The sequence below is a fragment of the Pristis pectinata genome, chromosome 5 (assembly GCF_009764475.1).
Source record: "Pristis pectinata isolate sPriPec2 chromosome 5, sPriPec2.1.pri, whole genome shotgun sequence".
Classification (NCBI taxonomy): domain Eukaryota; kingdom Metazoa; phylum Chordata; class Chondrichthyes; order Rhinopristiformes; family Pristidae; genus Pristis; species Pristis pectinata.
In genome coordinates, this window is record NC_067409.1 from 12,880,337 (window position 1) to 12,902,577 (window position 22,241).

The 22,241-nt window shown below is 40.8% G+C and overlaps 1 protein-coding gene across 5 annotated transcripts in view; it reads left to right on the forward strand.

The window, feature by feature from the left end:
- Window positions 1-22,241, forward strand: part of actr3b (actin related protein 3B) — a 74,451-nt gene that overhangs the window by 24,922 nt on the left and 27,288 nt on the right. For 3 of the 5 annotated variants that reach the window (XM_052015927.1, XM_052015928.1, XM_052015929.1), the window contains 4 exons: window positions 171-295; window positions 5,152-5,262; window positions 16,565-16,660; window positions 21,339-21,446. In XM_052015927.1, coding sequence (XP_051871887.1) covers window positions 171-295; window positions 5,152-5,262; window positions 16,565-16,660; window positions 21,339-21,446 — 440 coding nt within the window. Of the gene's footprint in view, window positions 1-170; window positions 296-905; window positions 959-5,151; window positions 5,263-14,367; window positions 14,438-16,564; window positions 16,661-21,338; window positions 21,447-22,241 lie in introns of those variants that run through there. The other 2 variants (XM_052015930.1, XM_052015931.1) reach the window with 2 other exon arrangements.

Genomic DNA, 22,241 nt, shown 5'->3' on the forward strand with positions numbered 1-22,241 from the left:
ATTGTTGGCTTCCAGCACTCGCATACATTAGTTGCCATAGTTACCTCAAACCATTAGATTTTTAAGAGCCTGTCAAATTGCAATATCGGTGATATAGTAACACTATTTAAGTTGATGTAATTGATTGCATGTAGGTTCTTACTGACCTCCTGCATATTGTATCTCACCAGGTATTGCTATCAAAGAGTCAGCCAAAGTAGGTGACCACGCACAGCGAAGATTGGTGCGGGGAGTGGATGACCTAGACTTTTATATAGGAGATGAAGCTGTAGATAAACCTACGTATGCCACAAAGGTAATTAAAACATTTTGTTTTCCTTGCTGCCATTACATTTCAGGAGACAAATTAAAAATCCTGCAAATTTTTAAAGTTGTAAGCCAAAATGTTTTCTGATACAAATCACAGCGTCAGAAAATCCTTTGTGTGCAAATTTTCTTTTTTTCCATGCATTATTATTATAATCCATCAGGGTTAGACCATAAAATAAGACCATAAGGATTAGGAGCAGAATTAGGCCATTTGGCCCATTGGGTCTACTCCACCATTCAATCATGGCTGATTTTTTTTTCCCCAAAAGAAATTTGTGAGGGAAGTTTGACAAATCGTGGCCTGTTTTCTTCCAATAGAAAAAGTAAGAGGTTACCTATGCCTCTGTTACATTGTATCTCAACGCAGATTACAAGAAAACATTTTTGGAGATCAGAGTGTGTTAGTGTTGCTGCAATATGGACAATACAATTGAGGGAAGAAGGTTACAAACAAATACTAATACAGGAAATTGGGTGCAAATGCTCTTATTAAACAAAAATGCACTTCTACCTCAGTATGTACTTCTGTACAAGTGTTTCAGCCCACTGAAAATCCTAATGTCTTCCTTTTTCCACCTCATCATTCCCACAGAAATATGCCTCAAAGGACCACAATGCCTGGGGATCCTGGGGATGGGGTGACCAGGGAGTAAGTAGGAAGTATCTGCACAAAGCTTTCAGGGTGGACTATGTATGTGTGTGTATGTATATATATATTGAGCCAGATCCTTGGGCTGGTCCACTGCCTAAATTGGCACTGTGGGTTGCCTGCTCGTGATATGGATAGCTGGCTAAGTTGACCCTGGAGCCCAAGAGTCTTGCGGCAAACCAGAGTACACCACAAGCAGAGGCTGTGCCGTGGCTTGTGTATTCTGAGGCTCTGCTCCTGGAAAGCCCCTGTGGCCTTTTGACACCTCACCTTTGTCAAGGGCCTTTGAATTGTTAATAAATGCTTCTGATAGAGCCATTTAAAAATTGTTCAAATAGACTGGTACAATTAAAACAAAATTATTAATAAATTAAATTTATTAGGATGTTATATATTTTGCTGAATGTGTTAATTAAATAGAAATAAAACCTTGCTTGCAATTACCTTTTCATTCACGGTCAGGAATCCTATTGAAATGAATGGGGTCCTACTTCCTATGCCACTAGACCTTGATGTAAACCTGAGGGGTTGAATGCAAAGTACATCTGGCCCCTCTTGTCAGTATGTTCATGCTCCACTGCAGGACTCTATAGAACTGGTGGCTAAAGGCACATGTAATCTAGCCGAATAAAACTTAACAAATGTACATGTAGGTGGTTACAATAGGTTTAACTGATGTGTGGAGCAGGTCATTTGAAAAATTAGGGAAGGGTTTTGAGGAAGTGGCTAAAAAATACTCATTTTGATTTCAGGTGGGTGGAGATAGAGTATTTTGGTGTTTGCTTGATATGGATGCTAGTGCATAAGAGACTGTTCTGCAAAGGGCCATGCAGGGATCACTGCAAGATCAACTTTCAATAGCGATTGGGGCGTGGGGGGAGGAAATGGAATTTGCTGGAACCTGATTGCCTAACCGTTTAAATGTGGAAAGCCATCCTTATCCATAGCACCAATTGCTGTTGTGCAGGGTCTGGGCATTGTTCCAGAACTGTTTTCAGTACTTTGCTATCAGTGAACTAAACATGATAATGATGAGCTCATCTCAATATTTAATTGCTCTTTTCAGCACGTTATTCATAGCATCCAGAAGGAATACTGAGGAATAGCTTTTCTCTATCAGCAGCCTGCAATGATCCAGTGGTCTCTGTAGCTACAGGGAATTTGTAACCCCTCAGCAGGGATCACACATAGAAGGTAGTACTAAAGGAAAGTATGGGGGTATAGAAGGTGGCAGAAGTTGGGCTGAGCTGAGTTGGCCATGACTTCATTCAGTACCTCAGCGTTCAACACAATTATCCCCTCCTAGCTTATTGTCAAGCACCATGACCTGGGCCTCGGTACCTCCCTTTGCAACTGGATTTTCTCATTGGCAGATCTCAATCAGTATGGATCGGTAACATCATCTCCTCCTCACTGACCATCAACACAGGTGCATCTCAAGGTTGCGTGCCTAGCTCCCTGCTCTACTCTCTTTACACCCACAACTGTGTGTCTGAGTACCATCTGCAAATTCGGTGACAACACCACTGTTATTGGCCGAATCGTGGTTGGTGAAGAGTCAGTATACAGGTGTGAGATAAAACTCCTGGTTGAGTGGTGCCGCAATAACAGCCTCGTGCTCAACGCCAACAACACCAAGGAACTGATGGTAGACTTCAGGAAGGGGAAGTTCGGAGAGTACATGCCTGTTTTCATTGGTGGCTCAGAGGTGGAGAGAGTTAGCACCTTCAGATTCCTGGGTGTTAATATCTTGGATGACCTGTCCTGGGCCCAGCACATAGATCACATCGATACAATCATGAAGGAGGCAAACCAGCACCTCTACTTTCTTAGAGCTTAAGGATATCTTGCATGTCACCAAATACTCCAACAAACATCTACAGATGCACTGTTGAAAGTATCTTGACTGGTTGCATCATGGCCTGGTATGGGAATTTCACCTCAGAGGAATGCAGGAGGCTGCGCAGAGTAGTGGATGCAGCCCGGTCCATCACATGCACAGCCCTCCCCATCACTGAAAGCATCTGCATGAGGTGCTGCCTCAAGAAGACGGCATCTGTCATTAAGGATCTCTACTATTCAGATCATGCCCTTTTCTTGCTGCTACCGTTGGGCAGGGGTTACAGAAGCCTGAAATCCCACACCACCAGTTTCAGAAGCATCTACTTTGGTACAACCATCAAGTTCTTGAACCGACCTCACAACCCTAATCCTTCCTTAGCAACGGAACACTATGGACCTCTTGCACATCTGTGGACTTATTGCTGATTGTGTTTTTTTGCACTAATGTCTTTTTTTGTTTACTGTCTTGTATAATTTATGTACAATTTCTGTTCCGTGTGTTGTCTGAATCTATGTGCCTCTGATGCTGCTGTAATCAACTTTTTCACTGTACCTGTACCTCACTGTACTTTTGCATATGACAATAAACTCAACTTGACTTGACTGATTGGTTTCTATTCTTCCTTATGCTCTCTGGCTGCAGTTTCTAATGCTGGTTGTCTCCTGGAATGAGAGGGGGTGTCAAAGGCTCCTCTTTGTTAAGAGAATTGACCAAGGACACTGCTCATCATTTACAAATTCAATTTACTAGTGCTTGGTTCATAGCCTGGTGATTCAATTGCTCATCTAGATACTTCTCTCCAATTAACTGATTTTATTCAGTAAACTGCAAGTTCATTAGTCTGCAATTTCTGTACAAACATTTACAGATCACCAAGTATGATATAGCAACTATGAAAAATTATCCTGACAGTGTCCAGATTGAGTGCTGGGGCAAAGGCCTTCCAATCCAAGCTATCCCATTATTATTGGGATGTCTGGCCTCCCTACCTTAGACTGCCTTTTAAACTTGCAACAGAGAAATCCATGGCTTTTCATTTTTAGGCCTCCAGTTTTTTTTTGCTCCTCTATCCTTTGAAACTATTTTTCCAAGAAGTATGTAGATTCCTAACAAAATACACTGCCCTGCACTTACCATTGGAGAGGCTTATTGGTCATTCACATCGATAATTCACATTCACATCACATCAGGTCCTGATGAAGGGTCTCGACCCGAAATGTCGACTGCTTATTTCCCTGCGTAGATGCTGCCTGACCTGCTGAGTTCCTCCAGCATTTTGTGTGTGTTGCTCCAGATTCCAGCATCTGCAGAATCTCTTGTATCTCTGTTCTTCATTCTTAGAAAGAAGGATATTTTCCACAGTCTTGGTGCCCATTCTCTAGCCTTAAGTTCAGTTCTGAAGTTCAGCTCATTTCAGAGCTCTCTACTTATCTACTGCTTTGAGTAAACAGTATTCTGAACATTGCATAAACAGTCTAAATTTCCTTCTGCTGCCTCTGATTTCACCCATGACATCATTTGGAATCCTGAAGTCCACAAGCAGATTAAACACAAAGAATTTAGGAAATTCTAAAACCTGTGTTTTTACTTGTCATTCACATCGATAGTTCACATTGGGACATTGATGAAACAAGTCTAGCCCTGATTAGATTATTTGACTTCAGAAAATGAATCTCTTTTCCTACTTCGTGAGAGAAGGAAGCTTAGAAACTCTTCCAAACTCGCTGCATGCTGCTATTTCAAATGCATAACCCATCAAGTGATGTAAGTAAATTATCTTTGGCTCTGTAGCTGTATTGACTCAATTCCTTCTGTGTATATTTATATGGAAATAGAGGATTCCTGTAGTTTTTTTTGAGACGTTCCTCATTTCCTTGGAAGCAACATGGGTTGAAAACTTATTTCGTGCACAAATAGAAGGAAGTTGGGCGTTCCTATGTGATGTTATGATTTGAACTATTGCTTTTCTTTATGTTTTCTCCTTGGTATGTGAAAAATATCATTCGTGGATGTGAAAGCCAATTGGATAATCAACCTTCTTTTGTGGTGCATTTGTACCATTTCATGACCCAAAATTCATATTCAAATATGTAATTAAATGTAGTAAGATCATCCATTTGCAAGAAATTACAAGACATTGTGAGGTGTATTATGATTCTTATTTGATTTGTACAGCATGGTACATAATGTGTCAAAGAGAATTAATTTTATTTCTGTTCAGTGTGCGTTGTGAAGGCTTCTAGAATTGATATTGAAGAATTGCTGAACAATGCTGTGCTTAGTATTAATCACAGACATACAACAGGTGACAAAGCTATACCTGATGATAGATTTCTTTTTACATTTCTAGTGGCCCATTCGACATGGTATAGTTGAAGACTGGGATCTAATGGAGAGGTTTATGGAACACGTGATATTCAAATATCTGCGGGCAGAACCTGAAGATCATCACTTTTTAATGGTAGTGTTATAGTTGGAATATTAGTAGTCAATTATCATAGTTCACTGTTCCTTTCAAATTGCCGGTGTCATGTGCATATTCTTCATAATTTTTAGCCACCAAGTGTTTAAGGAAGTATCTAAATGGACAAATCAATATTGGAGCAATCTAAGCTATAGTGGAATTGAGGCGAGCTAGCTACAGAAAATGTCACAACTCTATTAATATTTATGCCAATAATTTATTTTAAGTATGCTTGTTCATAGGGTGTGGATACCACTGTTAAAGCTGGCATTCAATGCTCATTGGTATTTGTCGGAGTGGCTTGCTCGTCCATTTCAGAGCCAATCATATCAATGGATCTGGAAACAAATGTATTCTAGACTGTGTAAAGATGGCAGATTTCTTTTCCTATGGGGCATTACTGACCTAGATGAGTTTTTAGAAAATCCAGTGATTTTATGGAAAGCGTTGCTGATACTATGTTTTTCTTTCATTCCAGATTTACTTAATGACTTGAATTTAAATTCCTTAGTTGCTGTGGTTGGATTTGAAAGTCTCCAGGTCAATGGTCCAGATTGAATACCGGTCCAATAATTAAACCATAAAATTTCTATACATTCCTGTTACCTTTTGCCATAATTTTCCGTATTTTTCCCAATATTCAGTGTCTACATTTATGTCACAAAATGTCTGTATACACTTATCAAGTGGCAATTGCATCCCCATCTAGACATGATAATGCAGCTCCTCAGTTTTACATGTTCCAGCTTGTCATGCCGAAATGAAGATAAACTGAGCTCCAAAGGCTTCTTTATGGAAAGATAAGAACTGATGTAGGTCATTGAGCTCCTTGCGCCAGTTCCACAGTTCATTTGGATGCTAGCTGATCTGCAGCTTAACTCCATTTGATCTACCTCTGATCGCTATCTCTGACCCTTGGTTAACAATAAAAAAAACTATTGATCCCTGTCTTGAAAGCTACAATTTAACTGCATCCATCACTTTTATGGAGAGGCTATTCCAGTCAGCATGTGCAAAGAACTACTTTTTGTGTTCCCAAATGATCTGACTATAATTTCAAGGTTATGCCCTCATGTTCTAGATTCTCCATAAGAAATCTTGGGCTTTATTGAATCTTTTATAACTTTAAAAATCTAAATTAGATTACCTCTACCTCTAAATCTTATCTATTAAAAAGAATGTATCTGATTATTCTAATTATTTTGCTCAGATCTCCCTATCTGTTATATCCTTTTTGATATGTGGCAACTGGAATTTAGTGCTCCATATGCAGCACTCTATAACTGGAATAAATACTTAGTACTTGTGCTGGAAATACTTGGGTCACGGAGCATCCGTGGACACAAAAACGTTAACATAACAGGTGATTGGCATTTCATCAAAACTGGTGAAAGTTCTGATAATTTCAATGAAAAGCAACATTGAGAAGTATTTCTAGGATTCTCTGGTTTTTATTTCAGATTAACAGCATTTGCAGTTCCTTGCTTAACGATTGTACAAGTGGAGCCAGGCTTCTTTTATTTGAGTTCTACTGATAAAGTCTATATTTCATGATATACTTTTTTGTTAGTTCTTGGTATCTACTTTTCAAACTCCCATAAAGTTTAATATTTACTTTTTGCACAGAGAAAGTCAGGGGAGGGTGCAATTTCAGTATTCAAGTTTAGCATACTTAGTATTTAGAAATATCTGGTCCGGATGAAGTCTGGGGAAAAAAGTCTGGAGTAGAGGGAAAAGAAATGGAAGGGTTGGGGATTTAGATGGAGGGAAGATGAGGGCTTACGATAGTTTGGATCAGGGATGGAGGAGGATGGAGATTGCTTCTCATTGATTTTTGAGGCTGATTAGTGGAAGGTATGTTGTGCCGGTTAGTCTTTTGTTCTGAATGTTTGGTTAATTGTACAGAACTACAGGTTTCATTTCTCCCATGTAAAAGGCTTGTTGGGAACATGAAGGTTCGTGGAATAAATAGGCAAGTGACAAACAGTTTAAATCACTACACTTTAAGAAGGATATGAAGATCCTGGCGCAGAAAAGATTTACTAGAATGGTTCCAGGAATGATGGATTTCTGCAGCAAGGTTAAATTGTAGAATCTGAGGTTGTTCTCTTTCAAACAAGGCAGACTGAAAAGAGATTCAATTAATGTACACAAGGTCATGATGGATTTAGATAGAGCAAATAGAGAAGTTCCTCTCATTAATAAATGATTAAACATCAGGGAGCGGTGGGATATGTAAGAAAACATTGTTTTAAGCAGAGTGGATTTATGATCTGGAAGTTGCCGTTTCTGCCATCCTTGCAGCCACTTGGAACTTTTAAGTGATTTGGTTATGCATTTGAGAGAAAATAACTTGCAGAGCTACAGGGAAAGAGTAGGGGAATGAGATTGAATGGAATGCTCTCTCAAGAGCTGGTACGGAATAGATAGCCCAAATAATTCCCTCCTGTGCTATAGGAATTGTGAGATTCCATGTATGATTGGTAATTGTTTCAACAAGACGAGTTATTTTTTCTGGACTCCCTTGAAATTTGGATGGCTTGGAATATTATACAACATGCTGTATCTTGTTTATGAATATCTGAAATAGGATTTGCAATAGTTTCATCTCTTGATTTATTTTATTCAGTTTACAAAATGATGCCTAAGAAAAGAAAGACATTGGATGTAGGATAGGATTCAATAGTCTGGTTTTGGAGTAAAATTGTTAGGTTATCTGGAAAATAATTTTGTAGTTGGCAATATATTACAAAGTCTGTATGGCCTAATGCATAGTTGCTTCTGTCAAATAATGTTTTATAAACTTGATGATAACTTCTAAATGTGTTACTTTGAGATTAGACATCTTTCTGTTAATTAGCTAGTCATAATTTGATGTAGTTTTAGATGTACGCCTGCTGTAGAATAACAAACTAGATTTCCTGTTGGTCTAGTTCGGATAAATGCCCTAATTCAGCCACGTCATAGAGAGCATGAAGTCCAAGTTTACATTGAATTAGTTGAATTTGCCAGGGGCCGAGAGTTGGCTCTGCTTTAGATTTGAGAGTGGGGGAGGGAAATCAGTCAGGGTGACCATTTATTGCTGGTCAACAGTTTCAGTCACAAATTGTATTGATTTCAGGCAAGGATGGAAATCGGCTGAATTGTTTTGTGATTGAATCATCTGTTGGCTGCTGCTGCCCGGATTTGGCTTGGGAGAAGGACAAGGGTGTTCCTACCACTGTACTCCAGGAGCAGATGGATTAGAGGGAAGAAACAGCCAAAGACACGGTGTTCAGGAATCCTACCTACATGTTTAAGCTTAGAATTATTTTCTTAGAAGATTTAGCTAACTTTGCAATTTCAAGGACCCAGTAAAGTAAATAATTTGAAAATCATAAAATTGCCAATGCTGGAAATCTGAAATAAAACAGAAAATGCTGGAAGCACTCAGCAGGTCAGGCAGCATTTGTGGAGGGAGAAACAGTAAGTGTTTCAAGTTTAGAGCTCTTTGTCAGAACTGGCAAAGAGAGAAATACAACTTAGTTTTCATTAGGGGAGACAGTGGGGATAGAGATGTGTAGAATAAAGGAAGTACCTTTAATGTGGTGAGTCCGAATGGCTTAATGGGGTAATTAGCAGCACCACATTAAGCTTCTTTGTCTGTGTAGTGTATTGCAAATGGTGAGGCAGTGGGACATGCCCTGCAAGTCAGTCAATACGAATGGAATGAGAAAAACTGAACCAACATGGTGACACAGAGAGATTGCAGATGCAGGAAATCTGGAGCAGCGCACACACAATGCTGGAGGAACTCAGCAGTTCAGGCAGCATCTGTGGAGGGAAATGAACAGTCGAAGTTTCGGGCCGAGACTCATCATCCAGACTGGAAAGGAAGAAGGCAAAAGCCAGAATAAAAGGGTAGGTGGCAGGTGATAAGTGAGATGGGGAAGGTAGGTTGGTGGGGGGGTAAAAGGGAATGATGTGAGAAGCTAGGAGGTGATGTGGAAGAGGCAAAGGGCTGAAGGAAAAAGAATCTGATAGGAAAGGACAGTAGACCATGGAATAAAGGGAAGGAGGTGGGCAGGTCACGAGGGAGAGGGAGGGGAAAGAGAAGGGGTGAAAAGGCCACAGAAATGAGTGAAAGCAAAGAAGGGGCTGAAGGAAAACAGAGGGGTGGGGTTACCAGAAGTTAGAGAAATCGATGTTGATGCCGTCAGGTTGGAGACTCCCAAGACAGAATATGAGGTGTTGCTCCTCCAACCCATGTCTGGCCTCAATGTGGCAGTAGAGGAGGTCGTGGACCAACATGTCAATGTGGGAACAGGAAATGGAATTAAAGTGGCTGGCCACTGGGAGATCCTGGCTGTTGTGGTGGACAGAGAGAAGGTGCTTGATGAAGCGGTCCCCCAATCTGTGCCACTCATCCCTCCGCAGTGATCACCCTCCTGGCACTTATCCCTGCATCCGTGCAAAGTGTCACACCTGCCCCTACACCTCCTCCTCCACCACCATCATTCAGGGCCCTAATCAGTCCTTCCAGGTGAGGCAGCACTTCACCGACTATCGGGGTCATTTATTGCATCTGGTGCTCCTGGTGTGGCCTCCTCTATATCGGTGAGCCCCAACGCAGATTGGGGATCATTAAGCACCTTTGCTCCGTCCGCCGCAACAGCCAGGATCTCCCAGTGGTCAGCCATTTTGATTCCACTTCCCATTCCCACACTGACATGTCTCTCCACAGCCTCCTCTACTGCCACGTTGAAGTCAGACGCAGGTTGGAGGAGCAACACCTCATATTCCGTCTTGGTAGTCTCCAACCTGATGGCATCAACATCGATTTCTCTAACTTCTGGTAACCACTCCTCTCTGTTTTCCTTCACCCCCTCCTTTGTTTTCCCTCATTTCTGTGGCTCTTTCATCGCTTCTCTTTCCCCTCCCCCGCCCTCATGACCTGCGCACCTCCTTCCCTTTATTCCATGGTCTACTGTCCTTTCCTATCAGATTCTTTCTTCTTCAGCCCTTTGCCTCTTCCACCTATCACCTTCTAGCTTCTCACATCATTCCCTTTTATCCCCCCTTCCCCCCCCTCACCTGGGCTCACCTATCACCCGCTAGCTCGTGCTCCTACCCCTCCCCTCACCCTGTTATCCTGACTTTTGCCCCCTTCCTTTCCAGTCCTGATGAAGGGTCTCAGCCCAAAATATCGACTGTTCGTTTCCCTCCATGGATGCTGCCTGACCTGCTGAGGTCCTCCAGCATTTTGTGTGCGTTGAACCAAGATGGTGACTGACAGGCAGAAATGGCCAGTTTTGATACAGACAATGAAAAAGTGATCTACCCAACGTGGAGCCATTTGGACTCTCCCGATTGGAGATGTTAGAGGTACTCCCTTTGTCTACACCTCCTGCCCAACCTCCCATTCTTCAAGAAGAGAAGAAAATAAAGTTGAGTCACTATAGGTGTGCTAGCTTAACAACAGTTGTAGCGAAAAATAGCTAGTCATTTAGAGAAGCTTAATATAATCAAACCAAGTCCTGGAGGAGGGGGCAGTATATAACATATCCAAGTTTGCCAATGACACAAAGTAGGTGGGAGGGCATGTTGCAATGATGGTATTTGGACACTGTAACTGGGTATAAATAGTTTAATATATAAATAGGTTAAATGGGTGAAAATTTGGCAAAGGGTATTTAATGTGGGGAGAGTGTGAGGACCTTCAGTTTGGTACGAGGAATCTAAAGGTAGACTATTACCTAAATGGAAAAAGATTGCAGATGGAATCTCGGTGTATTTGTGCATGAATCACAAAAAGTTAGCAGGCAGGTGAGGCAAGTGGTTAGGAAGGGAAATGGAATATTGGTCTTTATTGCAAAAGAGTTGGAGTTTAGAAATAGGGAATTGTAACAGGGTTCTTGGTAGGCCATACCTGGAGTACTGTGCACAATTTTCGTCCCCTTAAGAAAGAATATACTGTTATTGGAGGCGTTTCACTGGACTAATTTCTGGGATGATAGCATAAGTTGCTAAAGAAATTAGACCTTTATTCTTTGGAGCTCAGAATGAAGGCTAATATTATTGAAATACACAAGATCTTTAGGGGGCATGGTAGAGTAGATGTTTCCACTTGAGGGAGAATCTTGAATGAGAGGATACTTCTTACAAGATTAGAGAGCAGTCCCTTAATAAGGTGCGTAGAATTTTCTCACAATGGGTGGTGAATCTCTGGAATTCTCCTCTCCTGGAGTGCTGTGAAGGCTAGGTCACTCGGGGTATTTAAAGAGGAAGTAGACACATTTTTGAAAGATCAGGCAATGGAGAATTGGCACAGAAGAAGAGATGAGACCCGAGTCAGATCAGCCATGGTGGGATGGGCTTTGGGGCCAACTAGTCTACTCCTACTCCTACTTTCTTATGTGTTGTCCCACTTAAAACTAACTTGTATTTCTTTCTTTCCCATATCTGATGAAGGGTCCCAGACCCGGACTACTAAGTGTTTCTCCTTCCTCAGATGCTGCCTGACTTCCTGAATGTTTCCAGCATTTTCTGTTTTGGTTTGAAAGAAATAATTTGCTCAGACTTTGGAAATATAAATTTCCCTGATTTCAGTTTTCAATGTATAGATGTATTTGAAAAGCACAGGATAATTTGTCACTAAGATTTGTATTTCATGTAATTCTTCTGTTAAGTGACTTGATTGTCATAAATTGTTTGGTCCATTTTGAAATTGCTTGAGGTGCAAATTCATGGTGGATGAAGATGAGGCAAATTGATATTATAATCAACCAATATTTTCTTTCTGTTCTCTCTGGTGGAATTGAATGCGTGGATTGAAGAATGTGGCTGGATCAGAAGTCAGGGAAATGATTTATGGAGCATGAACGAGAGGGAAAATAAAGAAAGATTGTGAAGAATAAAACAGAACTTGCAGGAAAAATCTAAACCAATACAGAAGATTGTGGGTAGTGATAAATGAATATAGTTTTTTGTAGTAGTAAACCATATGATGGATGGTTCTTATTTAATAGCTGTTGCAGTGATGTTTGTACTTATATGATTTGCCCTCATCTTTGTTCCAAATGTCATCATGGGCTGGCTTTTCTCTATTTGTACTGCAGAAACTTTTTTTCAAAAGCAAATATGCCGCAGGTTTTACCTGTTGCTCAGTGACATTAAAGTATGCTTGCACATTGGTCCACCTTTTTACTTCAGATTCAATGACAATAAGTAGATAAGGTAGACAGGGTGGTGAAGGTGTTTGGCATTCCTGCCTTCATTGGTCAAAGCATTGAGAACAAGAGTTGGGATGTCATGTTACAACTTTACTAGATCTTGGTGAGACCACACTTGCAGTATTGTGTGCAGTTCTGGTTGCCTAGCTAGAGGGATGATTTTATTAAGCTAGAGAAGGTGCAGAAAAGATTCACAAGGATATGACTGGAACTGGAGGGCTGAATTATAAGGAGAGGCTGGATAGGCTGGGGCTTTTTTCCTTGGAGCGTTGGAGGCTGAGGGGTGACCTTAGAGGTATATAAAATCATGAGGGCCATAGATATGTTTCATACGCCCCCCAAAAAAGAGAGCCTATACTACATGGCAACACAGAAGGTGGCCAGATTGGAGAAGATTGGAATAATTCCTCCATCAAGCTTGGTGATTACATATTTGTAAATGCCTGACTGTTGGAATGATTGATTTTACGCACACATTTACATGAAACTATCCTGAACTCAACATTTTTCTGGAAAAATTACCCTACAATAATTTGGAAAAGTTGCTGTGGTTTCTGTTATCTTCACCTTTTAACATGTTATCCCATTAAATTACCTTGATTTGTAGTAGAATCTGTTTGATGTGAGTTATACCACCACCCTACCTCCAGCTTATTGCCTGATACAGGATTGTCAATAAATACAGGACTGTCAGTTTGAATTTACAGATCCATTTCATGATTTTAGCATTTTCTGTTTTGGTCCCAATGAATGAGAATAACAAAGGCCAACATTAAGGTTAAAGACAAGAGAGGCAAGTGTTATTGTTATTGTATACCAAGCATGCAGATTACAGTCTTCAAATTGTCTTGCATGTCCCCAGTTTTACTCAACCCACCTCTGACGGCCTTGCCTTCAATTGCCTATGTTCCAAACTCTGTTTTTCTCCCTACACCTCAACTTCTTCATCTCAATCTCTTCCTTTATGACGATACTTAAATTGGTATTGGTATTGGTTTATTATTGTCACTTGTACCGAGGTACAGTGAAAAGCTTGTCTTATAAACCGATCGTACAGGTCAATTCATTACACGGTGCAGTTACACTGAGTCAGTACAGAGTGCATTGATGTAGTACAGATAAAAACAATAACAGTACAGAGTAAAGTGTTACAGCTACAGAAAAAGTGCAGTGCAATAAGGTGCAAGGTCACAACAAGATAGATCATGAGGTCAGAGTCCATCTCATTGTATAAGGGAGCCGTTCAATAGTCTTATCACAGTGGGGTAGAAGCTGTCCTTAAATGTGGTGGTACGTGCCCTCAGGCTCCTGTATCTTCTACCCGATGGAAGAGGAGAGAAGAGAGAATGACCCGGGTGGGTGGGGTCTTTGATTATGCTGGCTGCTACACCAAGACAACGAGAGGTAAAGACAGAGATTCCCATTTTAATTTTTCCTTGTGTAATTCAGTGTCACATTTGCTAATTAATGTTCTCCTGAAGTGCCTTGGGATGATTTGCTCTGATAAATGCACATTGTGATATTAAAAGCAATTTTTATAAAAGAGAAGTCCTGAATTTTTATAGTGTTTTTTCATGACCTCTTGTATTCCGTAGAAATTTACAGTCAATGAAGTACATTTTGAACAGTTATAAAAGAAACATGGCACCAATTTGTGTACAGCAAGAGCCCATGAGAATACAAAGTATTAATGAAGAAATATTCTGTACTAATGAAGTGGACGGAAGAATAAATTCAGGCCAGGACACTGGGGATAACTCTCCTGCTATTCTTTAAAATAGTGCCAAGGGATTTTTTTTGGTTACATCAGAAAGCTGGCATCTCTCATAGTGCAACACTCCCTCGAGTACTCTGTAATGTCAGCTTTGAATTTTGACTTTGTGATTCAGAGTGGATCTTTAACCTGCAACCCTAAGACTTTGAATGAAGAGTGCTCCCAACTGAGGCACAGTTAGGAGAAAGTAAGGCAGAAATAATTCTGGTTTTGAAGCTGTGAAAGAGAACTGGTTGGCTTTTAATTCTGAGTGAAGGATGATTCAAAAGAATAGTTTGTTTGCGTAGAACAGGCTAATGTGCTGGTGCATGTTGAGGTTAAGAAAGGCAGTGTTGGAGCTTCTGAAAAACATTAGGATAGATAGGTCCCTGGGGCCAGACGTGATATACCCCAGGTTACTACGGGAAGTGAGGCATGAGGTTGCTGGGGCATTGACAATGATATTATCGTCCTCCCTGGCCACAGGAGTGGTACCAGAGGACTGGAGAATGGCTAATGTTGTTCAATAAAGGTAATAGGGATAATCTTGGGATTTATAGACCAGTGAGTCTTATGTCAGTGGTGGGCAAACTATTGAGAGGATTCTTAGGGACAGGATTTATGAGTATTTGGAGAAGCATAGTATCATTAGGGATAGTCAGCATAGCTTTGTGAGGGGCAGATCGTGCCTCATGAGCCTAATTGAGTTTTTCGAGGAGGTGACGAAACAAATTGATGACGGTAGAGTGGTGGATGTGGTGTATATGGACTTTAGTAAGGTGTTTGACAAGGTTCCCCATGGTAGGATCATCCAGAAAGTCATGAGGCATGGGATCCATGGAGACTTGGCTCCGTGGATTTGGAATTGGCTTGCCCACAGAATGCAGAGGTTGGTGGTAGATGGAGCGTATTCTGTCTGGAGGTCGGTGACCAGTGGTGTCCCACAGGGATCTGTTTTGGGACCCCTGCTCTTTGTGATTTTTATAAATGACTTGGATGAGGAAGTGGAGGGATGGGTTAGTAAGTTTGCAGATGACTCGAAGGTTGGAGGTGTTGAGGATAGTGTAGAAGGTTGTTGTAGGTTATAATGGGATATAGACTGGATGCAGAGCCAGGTGGAGAAGTGGCAGATGGAGTTCAATCCTGAAAAGTGTGAAGTGACACACTTTGGAAAAACGAACTTGAAGGAGGAGTACAAGGTTAGTGACAGGATTCTTCGCAGTGTGGAGGAACAGAGGGATCGTGGGATCCAAGTCCATAGATCCCTCAAAGTTGCCGCGCAAGTTGATAGGATGGTTAAGAAGGCGAACGGTGTGTTGGCCTTTATTAGTCGGGGAATTGAGTTCAAGAGCAGTGAGGTAATGTTGCAGCTCTATAAAATTCTGGTTAGACCACACTTGGAGTATTGTGTTCAGTTCTGGTCACCTCATTATAGGAAGGATGTGGAAGCCTTAGAGAGGGTGCAGAGGAGATTTACCAGGATGCTGCCTGGATTAGAGAAAAGGTCTTATAAGAAAAGGTTGAGCGAGCTAGGGCTTTCCTCTTTGGAGTGACACAGAATGAGAGGCGACTTGATAGAGGTGTATAAGATTATGAGAGGTAAAGGTAGAGTAGAGAGCCAGCACCTTTTTCCCAGGGCAGCAGTGGCCAATACCAGAGGACATCAGTTTAAGGTGAGTGGAGGAAAGTTCAGGGGAGATGTCAAAGGAAGGTCTTTTACACAGAGAGTGGTGGGTGCGTGGAATGCAATCCTGGGGGTGGTGGAGGTTGACACAATAGGGAACTTTAACAGACTCTTAGTTAGGCACATGAATGTAAGAAAAATGGAGGGTTATGGGCTGTGTAGGAGGGAAGGGTTAAATTGATCATGGGGTAGGTGTTTATATACGTAAGTCGGCACATCGTGGGCTGAAGGGCCCGTACTGTGCTGTACCGTTCTATGTTCTGATATATATTGAACTGAGTTATGTTTGTATCAATAACTTTGAGGCCTGGAAAGAACAAAAGGGCAATTTGGATATGTTTTTGGAGCTGCAGTTTTGTTCTTGTGTAAGAAAGATGCAAGAAGACTTTTTAGAAACATGGGAACCATGTTTGAATCTAGAAGGAACTTAGGTTTTGTAGAAATTGGTTGTAAAAAAAAGGAAAAAGCATTCAGCACAAAAGAAGAAATGTGGGACTTCCACCTGCAGTTAGGGGGATAATGAAATGTAAAAATACTAAAGATGAAGGACTATGTGGAGCGCTGTTGAATTCTTTTCCAAGGTAAAAGCAACAGGTTCTTCAATTGAAGGCATTAGCCTTGCATGTAAAGTTGTTACCTTTTCTTTTGCAGACAGAACCACCTCTCAACACACCAGAAAACCGAGAGTACCTTGCTGAAATCATGTTTGAATCCTTTAACATCCCAGGACTTTACATTGCAGTCCAGGTAAAAAGCTTACAGCTAGCAAAGGTTACTTGGGCAGTGGCATTTGCAGTCTGGGGCCAAATTCTTGATGTCAGTATCACTAGGGGAGCAGGGAACTGATTGTGATCCATATTCTAATTTCTCACATTTCAATGGTTGGAAACTGGAGCATTGGCAGAAGTTTGGGAGCAGCTTGCTTGCCAGTTTTCCTGGCTGGGTATAGTGTTTGCATTTGCATGGTGACTGAGGGGGAGCCAACAAATAAAAATGAGTTTTAGAAAGAAACAAAAGTAGTTGTATTTTTTGTTGACACAATGTTCTCTGTGAACATCATTTTTAACCTAAGCAGTCAATTGATTGGGAAGGTGGGTGGAACACACAATCAGAAGTGTCACAAATGGAGAGGTGTGTTTTCATTAGAATTTGCCCTTGCACTTTGTAGTCAAATCTGGCTCGTGCAGATGGGGTGACAGGCTTCTTTCTCTGATAATTATTATGGGTCAGAAGCTAAGGTTAATAAATCTCGGCGGGCTAAATTGGATTTTTGGAGCACACAACTTCACAACATCAACCTGTCCTGAAATTTAAGGTGTGGCGCACGTTCATTGATGTCAGTGAAACAAGGCTATGAAATCCATCGAATGAGATGGTCCAACAAAATATCCCTGTTTATTAATTAGGCAAGTTTTTTTTATTGTAAATCAGATTTAGCTCAGAGTAACAGAAGGGGAAGTTTTCATGTACTTCTGCATCTGGTGAGCATACAGTTGAATTTGGTACTGAACAGAGTAGGGAAAGGACCAATTTTTCTCTTTTTTTAATGATAATGATTTGGCCTTGCTCCTGTAATAAGAAATGGGATGGGACAAAGCTATACAGCCCTTTTGAGTCTGCTTCCCCATTCAATACCTTAGTTGATCTGATAATTTGCCTGAATTCAACCTTCCTTTCTGATGCCGAAAACTCTCATAGAAACATAGCAAACAGGAACAGGAGTAGGACATTTTGCTCTTCAGACCTGCTCCACCATTCAACATGATATAGCTAATAATCCACTTCGCTAACTTGTTCCTACCACCTGCCATATCCCTTGATCCCTTCCAGCATTAGTAAATATATCTACCTCCTTGGATATGATTAATGGCTTGGCTTCCACTGCTTTCTGTGGTAGGGAGTTCCACAGGTTCACCACATTCTGAAGAAATTTTTTCCTGATCTCAGTTCTAAATAGTAAACCCTGTATGCTGAGATCCCTGGGTCTGGACTCTCCAGTTGTTAGGGACGTCCTCCTTGTATCTAGTCTGTCTAATTCCATTCAAATTTTGTAAGTTTCTGTGAGATCCCCTCTCACCCTTCTATACTCCACTGAATATAGGTCTAACTGATCCAATCTCCCCTCGTATGTCAGGCCTGCCATTCCAGGAATCAATCTAGTTAACCTTCGTTGGACTTTCTCCGTGGCAAAAGCATCTTTCCTTGTACAGGGCAACCAAAACTGCACACACAACTCCAGATGGGGTCTCACCAAGGCCCTGTGCAGCTACAGCAAGACATCCTTGCTCTTGTGCTCAAATCCTTTTGTAAAGAAGGCAAACATGACATTTGCTTCCAAACTGTTTGTTGCATCTGAACGCTTGCTTTCAGCGACTGGTGTACCAGGACACTCGGGTCTCATTACACTGTCCCTTTTTCCAATCTACCACTATTAAGTTGGTAATCTGTTTTACTGTATTTAAAACCAAAGTGCATAACTTCATAACTGGATCCTCCCCCTCATCCAACTTGTCTAATTCGCATTGGAGCTTCTTTGCATTGTCTTAGCAGCTCAAATTCCACTTACAGTCCTTACTTACCCCCCTGCCCCCCCACCCCCCCACCCCCCACAGCCCACCCACACTCAAAGATGTTGCATATTGGGAATAGTTGGGGCCAGAGCATTGATCCCTGCTGCACCCTGCTAGCTACTGCCTACCACGGGGAAAAAGATCTGTTAACTCGTACACAGTTTCCTGTCCTTCTACCAATTCTCAATTAACGGCAGAAAATTACCTCCAAACAACTGTGCTTTAATTTTGCACACTAACCTCCTATGTGGAATATTATCAAAATTTTTGGAAGGTTGAAATATGCCACATCCACAGGTTGTCCCTTATTATTCTACTAGTTACTTCCTTAAAAAAGAATTCCATTATTCTATTATTCTATTATTCCATCAATGCTTTCCAAGTGATCTGTGATTACATCTTTTCCCACTTCTCCACTGTTGGGCTTGCTTCTATGGTTTCCTCCTTTTCCTCTTCCTTTTTTGAGGTAACATTTGCCACCCTCCAATCTGTTGAACATCTCCAGAGTGGAAAGAATTTTGGAAATTGACCATCAATCCATCCACTTTTCCTGTGCCACTTCCTTTAGTAATCACACATGTAGATTATCAGGCCTTTGGAATTTGTTAGGCTTTGGTCCCATTAATTTCCCCAGCATTATTTCTTTACTGATAATCCTCTCTCTGAACCCTTGGTACTCTAACATATCTGAGAGGTTACTTGGGTCCTCTTATGAAGACAGAACCAAGATATTCATTTAACTGTTCTGCCATTTTTTTTATTCTCAGTTATAATTTCCCCTCATTTCTGATGGTAGGTTACCTACATTTTTCTACACTTTCTTCACATTTACAGAAGATTTTACAGTTTTTATGTTCCCTGCAAGGTTTGTCATATAATTCATCTTGCCCCTATTAATCATTCAGTTTGTCCTCTGCTGGAATTCTAAACTGCTTTCAAACCTCAGCCTGTTGTTTTTCTATGGTAATTTTATATGCCTCCTCTTTGGATCCAATATTATCTCAGTTAAGTCACAGTTGAGTCTATTTCCTGACTTTATTTTATTGCCATAGAGGAATGGAAAATTGTTGCAATCCATGTGTGCGTTCTACAAATATTACCTATTGCCTATCCCCAATCTATCTTCGCCATTTTGTGCTATATACTTTCATAGTTTCTTTTGTTCAAATAGTTTCTGATTCTATAATTCAGTCTCTATCTTAATGAAGAATTGTATCATGTTGTGGTTGCTCTTCCCTAAAGGACAATGTACAGCAAGATTGCTAATTATTGCACAATGCATCTCAGACAGCTTGTTTTCTTGCGGGCTGCCCCCAGAACACACTACGCAAAAAGATGTATTTCACTGTGTGTTTTGATGTACATGTGACTAATGAAGATATCTTATAATCAGTTGCTTAACATATTAATTTAAAAAAATCTATCATGTACACATTGCAGGAATTTCATCCCCACAGTATTATAACTAATTTGCTTTGACCAATCTATATGTAGTTAAAATTCAGCATTGATTACAGTTGTATCCTTATTTCAGGCGTCTCTAATTTCATGTGTAATTCAATTTCTTACATCACTCTCCAGGGGCCAATGGACTGCTTCATGGTGTATGCTCCTCTTACCCAGGTTCCATATTATGATTTTCTGAGCCAATGTCCGGCTTTGCCATTGCATTGATTTCCTCCTTTACTAACAACATCACCTTTTTTCTTTGCTTGTCCTTCCTAAATTTGGAATACCCCTGGATGTTCAGTTCCCATCCTTGGCCACTCTGCAGCCAGGTTTCTGCAATTGTAGCAATATCATAACTGTTTATATCTGCCTGTGTAGTTGATTCATTGCATTTATTGCAAATGCTTGATGCATTAAGGCTCAATGCCTTTAGACTTGTCTTTTTAACATTATTAGCTCTCTTAGCTATTTTATCTGCACTATGAGCAACACACAGATTTCCAGCATCTGCAGTCTCTTGTGTCTCCTCTTTATTTGCACTGAGGCCCTATTTGTTTCTAGCCCTTCTTTTCTCTGCCTTCACTTTGCTTCCTTCTTATTGGTTTGTTTTTTTTTCCCCTCCTTTTGTCCTCTTTATTTCCACTTTGATCCATAAATCCGTCTACTTCGCTCCCAATATATTTAATGACTCTGCCTATTCTGCCCTCATAGTTCACAACTTCTGAGAGGAAGAAAAACTTCCTTGTCTTCTCTCTTAAATGCTGAAACCTGATCATGTGGCAATGAGCTTAGTTCTAGAATTTTCCGCTGGGGCAAACATTTTCACACCATTACCCTGTCAAACCCTCTTAGGAACCTGTGGAATTTAGAAGAATGAGAGGTGACCTGGTTGAAACAGAGGATTTAGTCCTTTCCCTCGTTGGGCTGTTGTACTGGAAATCAATCTGGTGAACCTTTGCTGCATTGCCTTCAATGGTAGTTAGCGTTCCTTAGATAAGGAGACAATACTGTGCAGTAGACTAGGTATCATCTCATCAAATCTTTATAGGCAAGATTTCCTTCCTTAGGAACTTCATTTTTCCTTGCCAAAATAAAGACCAACCTCCCATTTGTCTTCCTAATTGCCAATTCACTACTTTAATTTTCTGAGTTTTCTTTTACGAGGGTTGGGGTTAGGATTTTTATTGAATGTTAAATTATCTCAAACCACTTCTTTCATTCAGGATTGTTGTATACTTCAGCACAAGATATGCTTTCTACAGTGCAGCATGGTTAGAATTAGAAAATACAATTCTGCTAAAATACTATTTGAAAAAATGGGGGATATTGTATATATTAAAATCTTGTGCAAATTCCATTGGATACACAACAGTTTCTAACCTTTTAGGATTCATTTTAAATTGTAGGCTGTGCTAGCCTTAGCCGCATCCTGGACCTCACGGCAGGTGGGAGAACGCACATTAACGGGCATAGTGATCGACAGTGGTGACGGAGTGACCCATTGTATTCCAGTGGTGAGTATATTAGTTGAATGCACACAAATAGTTATCATACCTGCTGTAACAGGATAAGGATTTGGATCAGCTAGAAAGTTAAACTGAAAGTTAAATGTGTGGGGCAAGTTTTTTTACAGAGTGGTGGGTGCCTGGAATGCACTGCTAGGGGTGGTAATGGAGGCAAATACAATAGAGATGTTTAAAAGGCTCTTAGATAGGCACATGGATGTGCAGAGAATGGAGGAATATGGACATTGTGTAGACAGAAGGGATTAGTTTAGTTAGGCATTTAATTAGTTCGGTGCAACATCGTGGACCAAAGGTCCTGTTCCTGTGCTGTACTGTTGTATGATTCTGGTAATACTGGCAAAAGGTAATTAAATAATTATTGGGCCAAATCATGCTGGGCATACCTGGTGGTTCTGAATGGAACTATTGGCATTTAACCATTCAAACTGGTTAGTTCTACACTTCCAGGCACAGACTATGAATCTGGGATTAACTGATAGATATTTGGAGTCAGGTGGATGCTGAATCTATTACTTTACATTGTATTGGGACTCCAGCTGAAGTCCCAACAGCAAGGCCAGGTCATGCTGAAGAATCGGCACTTGGGATAGGATGCAGAACTCCTTTGATTTTGGTGGGGATTGTGGGCCTGCAGATAAGCAATTTTTGTTTTAATTATTTTGAAGTGTGTAATTCATTGGTAAGGCTGTAGTATTTGTCTGTTTCCCAGATGCCTGGAGAAAGCGGTGTGCTTCCTATTTGTACTGCTTGTAATGATAATACTTGCACAATGGTGCTGGGTGG